We start from the raw sequence: 12,037 nt of genomic DNA on the forward strand, positions 1-12,037 counted from the left end.
CAAGTCTATTTAAGTACATGAAAACGTTTAAGTGCTCTTCTGTCTTAACATACGTTGTACATTACCATGTAGCATGAAACTCGTGATAACTCTTCCTTCTGTATTAGTTGTCTAGCTCTTAACACATGAGTAATCTGATTTTATTCTCAATGTTTAACAGAGGGACTTATTGAGATGCAAACCAAATATGACTATTTCTAGCAAGTCTAAGAAACAGCTATAAGATGCTATATATATATATATATAAAATATATATATGTCCTTATATATATGTGTATGATGTCTTTAAATATGTCTTCAAATTCTATATTTTAGCCTGTATTTTGTTTTCTTCTTCTTTGAGTACAGAACTTGGTAAACATGCATCTTTCTGTGTCCAAAAACTACCTTGAATTACTTAATGAAATTTCCTAGGGCAGATTGAGGTATGTGACTTTGGCCTTCTTCAAACTTACTAGCAGTATATTAAATAATTAACATCATTGAATTTAATAGTTCGAAGGGTTATTCAGTTTAGAGAACTAAAGCCAAGATTTGGAATAACCTGCCTGGTCACATAGATATATCAAGAACAGGTTGTGAATCCAAGGCATTTAATTCCCAGCCTATTGCTTTTCCTCCCACAATCAGTCCAGCTCTGAGAAACAGACTCCACTTACATGCAGACTTCCAGAGGACAGCTAGGCTATTGCATTATTATCAGGAGTATATATACAACCAGTATACAATATAAATATTTTGGTATTATTCACTATAATCTTTTAATTATGATGTTCTACCAAGTTCATGTTCTCTTGCCCACCTTTTGAGCCTAAAGCCACATTGTGGTCCAGGATTATATATTCAGATTCTTTTAAGATGCCTATTTTCCAGTTTTATATCCTATCTAGGACAATGACCTGGATCTTTCAGTCAGTGGTAACATACTAAAATAGTTACATGTGGTAAATAGTAATTACAACATTTCTACTTAATATAATTATAAATCTTAAATGGAGAAAGGAAATAAAAATTCTTAGCTTTTGAAATAGTTAAAAGAATGTGAAACCATCCTTGTCAGCGTTGCTAAGCACACTATAAACTTTTAAAAATCTTAAAAATGCCTGACCCTGGAACCTGTGAAATTATCCAAACTATAATACATAAAAATAATTCTGTAAAGCTTCAAATTATATATTTTAGCCTATGTTACGAAAAAGCTTTTCCAAGAAATGACTATGATAAAAATAGAATGGAAATCTTGTATTTGGCAAAATTAAGAGTAAGATTTCTTCTATGCTTCTTTAATTCTGATGTAATATGCTTTTAGGAGTTTAGTCCACCCCCCGCCCTCACCAACCCTTCAAAATTTTTTTCAATGATCCTTCAATATGAAGTTATATTGAATATCCAGATTTATTTAATATATTTAATAAGATATATTTAAAACTAAGTACCCTGAATTACCAAAGTAAGGCTTCCCCAATGGCTCAGTAGGTAAAGAATCTGCCTGCAGTACAGGAGACCTGTATTGATCCCTCAATCAGGAAGATCCACTGGAGAAGGAAATGGCAACCCACTCCAGTATTCTTGACTGGAGAATTTCATGGACAGAGGAGTTGGGCAGGCTACAGTCCATGGGATTGCAAATAGTCGAACACAACTGTGTGACTGATTTTCACTTTCACCCTGAATTATCAAAGTAAGGCAGTTGGTTTTCATTATGTTTTAAGTATACATTCTAAAATTTTCAAAAATCATGTTAATGTCCTTAAAATTTTTTTAGACTTTTTGCTTTCCCATTTTGATTCTAATCCTCAAAATTTATAGATGATGATGTTAACTCTTGGACATGCATGGGTTGAGTTATTTCTTCCCAAGTCAAAGACCAATACAGAACACCATGATCTTATTGTTACATGCTCAGACATATTAAACATGTTTGTGGCTTAATTTCCCACAAAAGTATTTTTGCTAAGTCACTTCAGTCGTGTCCGACTCTCTGTGACCCCATAGATGGCAGCCCACCAGGCTTCCCTGTCCCTGGGATTCTCCAGGCAAGAATACTGGAGTGGGTTGCCATTTTTTATCTAGGTATAAAAATGTAGTGTTTGTCTTCTGAAATTTATTTGTTACATCTGTAGATAATGATGTGTTTTGATGTCAGCAAAGTTTTGATTAAGAGTAAAAGAAATCAAAGCACTCACAGATAAATGATCCTAATAACTCTTTTTCCCCTTTTAAAGTATTTAGACATCATGAATAGTATATTTTCTTGATGAATGTAGTAGTTTATTACTTCCACAAGAGGGAGTGTTGTATAATTTTATAGCTAAAATGAGCAGACTTCTAACTAACATAACTAGAATAATTTTCAGGTTAGCTACAAAATAAGCCCATCTTACTTTTTCTCATATTACTATATGTGCTGTCCAGCACTTCATCAACCCAAGAAGCTTCTTAGAGATTGGCATTTTAGATACCTTCAACACAGATTTTCAATTTAAGCATTTATCTGAAATGCCTTATTAGTACCAGTATATCAAATGAGCCTAATAATATAAAGTTACATTTATATTCTCTAAATATTTGAGATAGTTACATTTGTTACTACTAGTTAATAGTTACATTTGATTCTCTAAATAATTTTATCTAAGCAGGGTAAAATTCAAGAAGAAAGTAAAAATTTTTTCAGCCCTGTAAAAATCATAAAACAATCATTCTATGAGAATTCTAGGATGTCTTTTTTTTTTAATTAGTCTAACTTGAAATTTTTTAAAATAAAATATTTATCTAATTTTAAAGCACTTGGAATGAGTTTTGCATTCTGAGTGTCAGTAGATCTGGCTTAAACTTTGATTTAAGCAAGTCACAGGACCTTTCTGGGCCCAATTTTTATGTATAGATTGAAGAATTTAAACTAGCTCATGTCCAAAGTCATTTTATTCTAAAATTCTATGAAATAAGTAGGCACTGGGGAAAGTTAAAAACATTTTTACTTGAAGTTTCCTCTACAAAAGCTAGTTAGATTATAGGGATTTTTCTTCAGATAAAATATATTGCTGCTATAGTTTGGAAGCAAAGATTAAGAAAGCAAAGGTATTGAGAGAACTTCTTCGACAAATAATAGGTTAGAGGTCCTGGCTTTAACTCCCATTCACAGTCCCTTTCACCAGTAGTCATCATGTCTCATTTTTCATTCGGAGATTAACTTAAGCTTTGCTTCATAGCACACCATGTATGATATACTTTCCATTGGTAGAGATAACCTTTAGTTATTTGAAGACTTACTAATCATATTTTTATTTTATGCTATGACCTATCTATTTTATATTTTCCTTCTCTCCTTCCTTATATTATTTTTTTCATTTTTTATGCAGTTTTAAAGCTTACTTTTTATAGTTATTCCAAAATACTGGCTGTCTCCCCCATCCTTGAGCTCATCTTACACCCGATAATTTGTACCTCCCACCTGGCTCCCATATTGCTTCTCCTCTTTTAAAAGTTATTCTTAGAAACTTCAGTATTTTTGCTGGATTCTGGATAGACATAAAAAAACAGGTGGAAAGTTTATGAATTTCATTTGAAAAAGAAGTTTTTCTTTTATTCTTTTCTCCAAAAGGTAATGATTTTCTGACCTGGAGAGTTAGATTGCACAATTTAAATTCTAACGGGGCTCAGCTAATATACAGTCACCTGGTAACTTATGTCACCTGACATTTAGCCCTTGTTTCTCACTTTCTCATTCTGCTTTCATGTGCTCTGCCACTCAAGGAGTCTACCAGTTATTGATGCCATTCTCTCTAAATTACCTCCATATTAACAACCCTGAGTTCTGTAATACCTGTTTTCATACCTTCTGCAGTTTATTAAAACTCTTTGTTACTGATTTTGTCTCCTCTCCAATTTTCAGTTATAGGTATGGTTACATAGTTTTCAAGTCAAAAATCAGGAAATTTAATCTAACAAAAGATCTTTTTTATTTACAGATTTCCTTTTATGAATAATATTCTAGGGTAACAAAATAAAAAAAAAACATTTAGCATTTAATGAAATACCTTTATTAAAAGGTACAGATTTGTTTGCTATATATCTAATTGCCTTGCTGTGTTTCTTTAAAAAAAAAAACAAAACTTATTTACTCTTGTTCCTTAATTTTTCCTAAAGCTGTTTTCAAGTCTTAGGGTCAGTTCAAATGTCTAGAAACTAGTAAATTTCCACCATGGTAAAAGTATTATTTGTGTTAATAAATTATCTTCTAATGTTAAAATCAGAAATTATTTTTAATAATCCCTTCAAAAAAAACTGATTAATTACCTGGAGTTCCAGATATGTGTTTATGTACACTTTTACAGAAAGCCATGAAATTTTGGCCTATTTTCATTCTCTCAAAGAAGAGTTTAAATCCAGACCAATGGGTAGGCACTGATTTATGATATAGTCCTGATGACAGATTTCTCTGTTCTTAAAGCAGTTCTGGGAACAATGTTTATCAATCTTTTTTGAATGCCAACTCAGCGTTACAGAACCTTACGCAGAAGTGAAGTTTATGAAAGAAAAGAAAGACAAGAAAGGCATAAAATTCAAGTGGAGTAGGATAAGGGAATTCTAGACTTCACCAATGTACACAGCCTAGAGTCAGCTTCTGTTTTATAAAAGAGAAAGATAAAGAAAGCTCTTAATATTAACAGCAGTTGGAACTTATAACAGAAGCTAAGGTTTAGCCACCAAAAACGTCTCATGCTTTTTTACTAGATTTTCCTATTTTGAGGAAAGGAAATGGTCAGTATCTAGGAATTAATTCATTTATTCAAACATATTTATTAAACATTTGTTAGCCAGACACTGCTAAATGCTAGGAACCTGTTAGTGGTTAAGCAGGCATAATTCCTGCCCTTGTGAAATTTTCCATAGATTAGCCATTTTTTCCCTATTTTTTAACCTCTTTATGCTTCATACTTTATTTGCATGTTTAATTATTATATTAGCAGTAGTAGTGATCTGTCTGCATTAATTTGTCTTCTGATTTTCAAATGTGTCTGCAAAACCATTTTTTAAATCTTTACTAACCTTAAATAAGAAAGTGATTACCACTTTCTTTAATGTGACTATTGTCAGTATCTCCTGTGCCGTAAATGTTAATGGTTGTGAGAATACCTTTGTAGGTTTTCACTCCTTGTAGGTTTTATTGCCATTGTCTATTTTCACCTGTATGCTTTCAATGTCAAAGCAGCAGAGTTGTATTGAAGATGCTTTGTTGTGTTTTTACCGTGTAAAAAGATTTTTTCCAATCATAGCATAACAGGATGTTGAATGACAGAGGTAATGTTTTTTTTTTCTGCCATAAAGGCATAATTTCCACAGCAGGAATTATGCATATTTGTTTGTTGGGAAAAGAGGGTTTTTACCATCTCCATGTTGAAAAGTCCATGTGGCATGAGGAAATCTTTTCCCTTATTTTATTTTTGTTGTTGTTGTTGCTGTCATTAAAAAAAAAAAAATCCATAAATGAGAAATATTTGCAATTAAATAGTACCTGAGTTAAACATTTATGAATAGAGCTTGCTTAGTTGTTTGTCATTAGTCAGTTTTTCATCTGAATGTTTGTTTACTCACCATGCTACAGAAAATGTGATCTCTCTATTGTTCTTAATTCTTCATTGTTTTTAATTCACCAAAGTATGATGTTTCTATCTTTAAGGAGCAGTAGACTTAATGGTTTTGTAAACTATGTGTATGTCAGTTTTTGAAAATTGTGCTGTGTGTGGTCTCATGGTGTTTTTGAAATCATGATTTTTATTTTCTCTCTTTTAAAAGATAACATAATAATTCTTTTTTTAATAATTAAACTAATTTAGTAAATTCAAGATGGAGGCGCTTTCCTACTGATTATGCTTCCACCTCAGAAGATGAATTTGGATCAAACCGTAATTCCCCTAAACATACCCGTCTACGTACTTCTCCAGCCCTGAAAACGACTCGATTGCAGAGCTCTGGGTCAGCAATGCCTACTAGTTCTTCATTCAAACACCGGATAAAAGAGCAGGAAGACTACATCCGAGATTGGACTGCCCATCGAGAAGAAATAGCCAGGTTGGTTTTAATCCGTGATCTCTAAGAGTTGAAATTATTTGTTACTGTTTCAACTTGATAATAAGATTAGCTTTTACTTTGTTTGTACCAAGAAATGAAATCCACAGAGAAGTAAGAACTTTAGTTTTGTTGATAGTATTACTCATTACCCTTTTTTTTTTTTTTAATGCAAGTGCTACTTACATAATAAAGAATTTATTTTGGTAAACTCCCCTTTCTTATTTCCAGTAGAAACGCTGATGAATTAATATAATTTTGAAAGGTGGTCAGTATCAGCTCTACATAATTGAGAATTTTTATTTTTTTACCTTCCAAAGAGGTGTACTTGTTAGAGATGTTGCTAACGTTCTCTGGGGAGAGTTAGAGTAGGCAGATTATTACTTGCACTTTTATGAGTTCATTAGATTGAGTTAGTACAATCCTTTAATAATTAAATGAGAATATTATTTTGAATATTAAATATGTTTATAATAAACTTAAGATTACATAATTAAAAGTAAAATTCTTGCTGCAGATGTGATTTTTAACCCCTAACATTGCACTTGACCATTTAATAGAGGCTCTATTCAAATATATGTTACAGTAGTTAGGGTTTTTTGGTAAATTTGTAAGTTATTAAATTTTACTGCAGTATGCCACATGTTTCCTAAACATTTTCACTGTGTACATGCTAAAATTATTTCTGCTTTTAGCTTGAGGTCCTAATTTTCTTATACTTGACAACATTTATTAAAGAAATTATATATAATAATTCATAAATTCCTTTAAAATTTTTTATGATGATTTTATGATGTTTATCTTTTTTTCTTTACTCTGTGGACTTCTGTGAATTGTTTCTTTTTTTTCTTAGATCATTAGTTTATTGTTTTTTTTGTTGTTGTTGTTCAATGACTATTCACTTGTGGTTGCTTTTAGTTCTTGCAGAACATGCCCTTCTAATCTCATTGTGTTGCTTAAACATTACTTTTTGGCCATGTAAATGACAATAATTGTTGAAGCATTGTAAGCCAGTTCTGATTAGAGTATGGGCATGCATGTGCTTTGGGATCCATGCATTACTGTGCATTGTGCTAAGTCACTTCAGTCATGTCTGACTCTGTGCAACCCCATGGACTGTAGCCCACCAGGCTCCTCTGTCCATGGGATTCTCCAGGCAAAATTACTGGAGGGCATTGCCATCCCCTCCTCCAGGGGACCTTCCTGACCTAGGGATCAAACCTGCATCTCTTACGTGTCCTGCATTGGCGGACAGATTCTTTACCACTAGCGTCGCCTGGGAAGCCACTCCATGCATTATTATGGGCCCACAAAACTCCTGCAATGAGACAGTCTTGATACTACATTTTTTTTCTTGTGGGCACAGCTGGCAACAACAGGCCTTGCTCTTGTCTCATTTTTTTTTCCTCCCCATGGAGAAGTCTCACCACATGAACACAAGGGGTACACGAGGGAACTAGAGTGTTCTGCTTTTTCTTAGGAGGCTTTGCCTCTTAAGCTCTCTATCCTAAACTAGGAGACTGAACACCTTCTTCTGGGCCAAACCCACTTCCCTGTCCCTAAACAGAAAAAAATTATGATACAAAGGGGAAAGTGACTAAGAACTGTCTGTTATATTTTCACTTGGTTTTATTTTGTTAGTATGTGTATTTTATTACCCTTGTCTGTATATATTTTATTATCTGTAGTAGTACTCTAAGGCTAGCCTATTTAATACCTAATGATTCTATGCCTTTTTCCTCCAGTTTGTTAGTAGCATTATGTTAATAAAATTTGCTGTTGGGATTTAATTTTTCAAGGTATATTTTCCACTCATACATCTCACAGGAAGAGAGAGTATTTTTATTTTTGTTTATTAAGATATTAAAAAAAGTAAGAGGGGAGGATAGGAAGTATAGGAGGAAAGAAAGTTAATGTTGATGTTTAATGTTCTATAGAATACTGACGTTTTCTTAATGTGCATAAATTTATTTTCAAATAACTAAACTAAATAGAATGTGAGAAGTACATGTTTTATTTCTGTAAGTTGGCTACCACTTTCACTTAAGAAATTTGAAAAGCATAATAGTGATTTTAATTGATTACAAAATGTTTTATGCTTTGTCGTACTCTTTTTGCTTAGATTTTAGAGCTATATTACTAAGCCAGCACCTTTACGCCTCTGCAGTTTTGTTTTGGATCAAATTAATGTTTGCATAAGTTTTTTTCATGTATTGTATAATCCCCATCCACATGTAATTCCCATCCACTCGACAAAGAATTCTTAAGCAACTTGTATGAGTAGAACGTAGTATTTAGCATGAGTGAAGTGTAAAGATGACTTAGACATGAGTGTCCTCAGAGAGTTCGGAGTCAGAGGAAAGAAGTAAAGGTGTTCTGATATGAGCTGATATCGGGCAGAGTGGTGAAGAGGTTATAGAAAGGGTGAAGTTTGAACTTCCCTAGTAGTCCAGTGGCTAGGACTCCATGCTTCCAATGCAGGGGGCCTGGGTTTGATCCTTCGGCAGGGAACTAGATCCCAACACTGCAACTGGAAGAACCTGCTTGCTGTAACTAAGGCCTGACACAGCCTAATTAATTAATTAATTATTTGTAAAAGGGTGTCTACAACAGGAATTTACTGGAGGTTGAAAAGAGAATAGAAATAGCGTGGAAAAAAAGGGATGGGTGAAGTTTGTCCGAGTCTAAGATGTAAAGGTGTATAGTTAATAGATGACCAAATTGAAGATAATCCTAAGCCAGCTAAATAATAGGAGACGTTGAATGCCAGCCAAGAAGAGTACATATTATTTTATATATACGACTTATGTTTAAGATTTTTGAAAAGGATGGTAAGATCTATATTAAAAGAAGGTTACTCTTAAGAGCAATTTGTAGAATTGTGTGAGAGAGCAGAGAACCTAGAGATTAACTAGTAATCTGTTCTAGAAGTTAATGTGCAAGGCATTGAAGGCCTAAGTTAAGATAGTGTTAGTGACGGTATAAGTGGAGATATGGACGTGTAATATTTGACAGTGTTTGATGATTGCCAGAATAACTCCATGCTTGTTCAAATGAATATTGTTAAGAACTCCTATGAGCAGAATGTAGTTTTTAGCACGAGTGACCCGTAAAGGTGACTCAGAAATGGATGTCTTCAGAAACAAAAGACAAAAAGAAAGATAAGCTCTGTTTTAGGCATGCTGACTCAGGTATCGGCAGGTACTTTTGGAACAGACGTGTGAAAGAGTATAGCTCTGCAGCATAGGAAGCTCATGAGAGCTAGAATCATCGTTTTGGAAGTCAGACAAAAAGAAAATAGTTGAAGCTGTGATCATAGACATTGCCAGGAAGTGGTGAGTGAACTGAGAATATTATTGAACTCTGAGGGATAACCTAATATGATCAAAATCATGGACTCTGGGATCAGACCTTCTCAATTCAGACCCAGCTCTGCCATGTGGTCTGTAAGACCCTAGACAAGTAAGTAACTGTGCACTAGTTTCATGTGTAAAATGGACATGACCATAGTGTCAGCTTGAAAGAGTTGGCAAACCAAGGCATGTGCATAACCTAGGGTTTGACATATAGTAAGCTATCAAATGTTAGTTATATTTAAATGGAGTGCAGAGAAAACAGTGGTGTGTGTATATACTCAAACATGATTGTATTTATAACATAATTGTGAGCATTCAGTTTTCTGTATATTTGATAATATTAAATTTATGAGACTCCAGATATAATTGGAGTTTCAGAATCAATGTTGTATTCTTCAGTTCAGTTCAGTCACTCAGTTGTGTCCGACTCTTTGCAACCCAATGAAGCACAGCACACCAGGCCTCCCTGTCCATCACCAACTCCCAGATTTTACCCAGACTCATGTCCATTGAGTCGGTGATGCCATCCAACCATCTCATCCTCTGTCGTCCCCTTCTCCTCCTGCCCTCAATCTTTCCTAGCATCAGGGTCTTTTCCAATGAGTCAGCTCTTCGCATCAGGTGGCCAAAGTATTGGAGTTTCAGCTTCAACATCAGTCCTTCCAATGAACACCCAGGACTGATCTCCTTTAGGATGGACTGATTGGATCTCCTTGCAGTCCAAGGGACTCTGAAGAGTATTCTCCAACACCACAGTTCAAAAGCATCAATTCTTCGACAGTCAGCTTTCTTTATAGTCCAACTCTCACATCCATACATGACCACTGGAAAAAGTATAGCCTTGGCTAGACGGACCTTTGTTGGCCAAGTAATGCTAAAATATGGGAAACCTAAGAATCTCAACCAAAGTTTCATTCAGATTTTCATTTCAAACATTGTTTTACAATGTTCTTTTTTCCTAAGAATAATAATTCTGATATATAAGTAGTCTATTTTTAATATTGAAATGATTATTAAATAAATGTGTCATAAAACACCTACCTAATGAGTCTTATTCCCTGATTTGATTGACCCCAAAGTTGTCATCTGACACTTCCAGGTCAAGAGGAAAGAGGCTTTATTACTGAATCTTTTACATATATTATTTTTATTCAGAGATCAGATCAGTCGCATCCAACTCTTTGCGACCCCGTGAATCATAGCACGCCAGGCCTCCCTGTCCATCACCAACTCCCGGAGTTCACTCAGACTCAAGTCCATCGAGTCAGTGATGCCATCCAGCCATCTCATCCTCTGTCGTCCCCTTCTCCTCCAGCCCCCAGTCCCTCCCAGCATCAGAGTCTTTTGCAATGAGTCAACTCTTTGCATGAGATGGCCAAAGTACTGGAGTTTCAGCTTTAGCATCATTCCTTCCAAAGAAATCCCAGGGCTGATCTCCTTCAGAATGGACTGGTTGGATCTCCTTGCAGTCCAAGGGACTCTCAAGAGTCTTCTCCAACACTATAGTTCAAAAGCATCAATTCTTCGGTGCTCAGCCTTCTTCACATAAGTATATTTTTTAATATTTTAAAATACAGTGATGGTTTATATTTTTCAAGGCTCAATATTTGTGATTAAAATTACAAATACATGGTAATCTTAATGGCAAAAAACCAAATTGTAAGTTTAATACATTTTATTACAAGTTTTTTTATATTTTTGGTAAGAGCCAATTTAATTTAGTGGCCAGAATTAAGTGATAAGGATTTCCTTGTAATATATGCACACTTAGTTTTTTCAGTCATGTCTGACTCTTTGCAGACACAACTGAAGGCTGTCCATACACACTATGGTCTGTAGCCTGCCAGGCTTCTCTGTCCATGGGATTTTCCAAGCAAGAATACTGGAGTGGGTTGCCATGCCCTAATCTTCCCTACCCAGGGATTTAATGCATGTCTCCATCATTGAAGGTGGATTCTTTACCCCTGAGCAACCAAGTAAGTCCTTATAATATGTAAAGCAATGTAATGAAACATTACAAAAGTAGGAAGTCAAGAGATACCTGGAGTAACAGGCAAATTTGGCCTTGGAGTACAAAACAAAGCAGGTCAAAGGCTACCAGAGTTTTGCCAAGAGAACGCACTGGTCATAGCAAACACCTTCTTCCAGCAACACAAGAGAAGACTCTACACATGGACATCACCGGATGGTCAACACCAAAATCAGATTGATTATATTATTTGCAGCCAAAGATGGAGAAGCTCTATACAGTCAGCAAAAACAAGACCAGGAGCTGACTGTGGCTCAGATCATGAACTCCTTATTGCCAAGTTCAGACTTAAATTGAAGAAAGTAGGGGAAACCATTAGACCATTCAGGTATGACCTAAATCAAATCCCTTATGATTATACAGTGGAACTGACAAATAAATTCAAGGGATTAGATCTGACAGACAGAATGGCTGAAGAACTATGGACAGAGGTTTGTGACATTGTGCAGGAGGCAGTGATCAAGACCATCCCCATGGAAAAGAAATGCAAAAAAGCAAAATGGTTGTCAGAGGAGACCTTAATGCAAAGTCAAGTGGACCTTAGGAAACAAAGCTAGTGGAGGCGATGGGATTCCAGTTGAGC

At 34.8% G+C, this 12,037-nt stretch overlaps 1 protein-coding gene across 17 annotated transcripts in view; it reads left to right on the plus strand.

The window, feature by feature from the left end:
• CEP170 (centrosomal protein 170) overlaps positions 1-12,037 on the plus strand; it is a 130,781-nt gene that overhangs the window by 101,132 nt on the left and 17,612 nt on the right. For 14 of the 17 annotated variants that reach the window (XM_024976270.2, XM_024976274.2, XM_024976278.2 and 11 more), the window contains 1 exon segment: positions 5,838-6,072. In XM_024976270.2, the coding sequence (XP_024832038.1) occupies positions 5,838-6,072 (235 nt within the window). 17 annotated transcript variants of the gene reach the window in all.

Source organism: Bos taurus, chromosome 16 (assembly GCF_002263795.3).
Source record: "Bos taurus isolate L1 Dominette 01449 registration number 42190680 breed Hereford chromosome 16, ARS-UCD2.0, whole genome shotgun sequence".
Lineage (NCBI taxonomy): Eukaryota > Metazoa > Chordata > Mammalia > Artiodactyla > Bovidae > Bos > Bos taurus.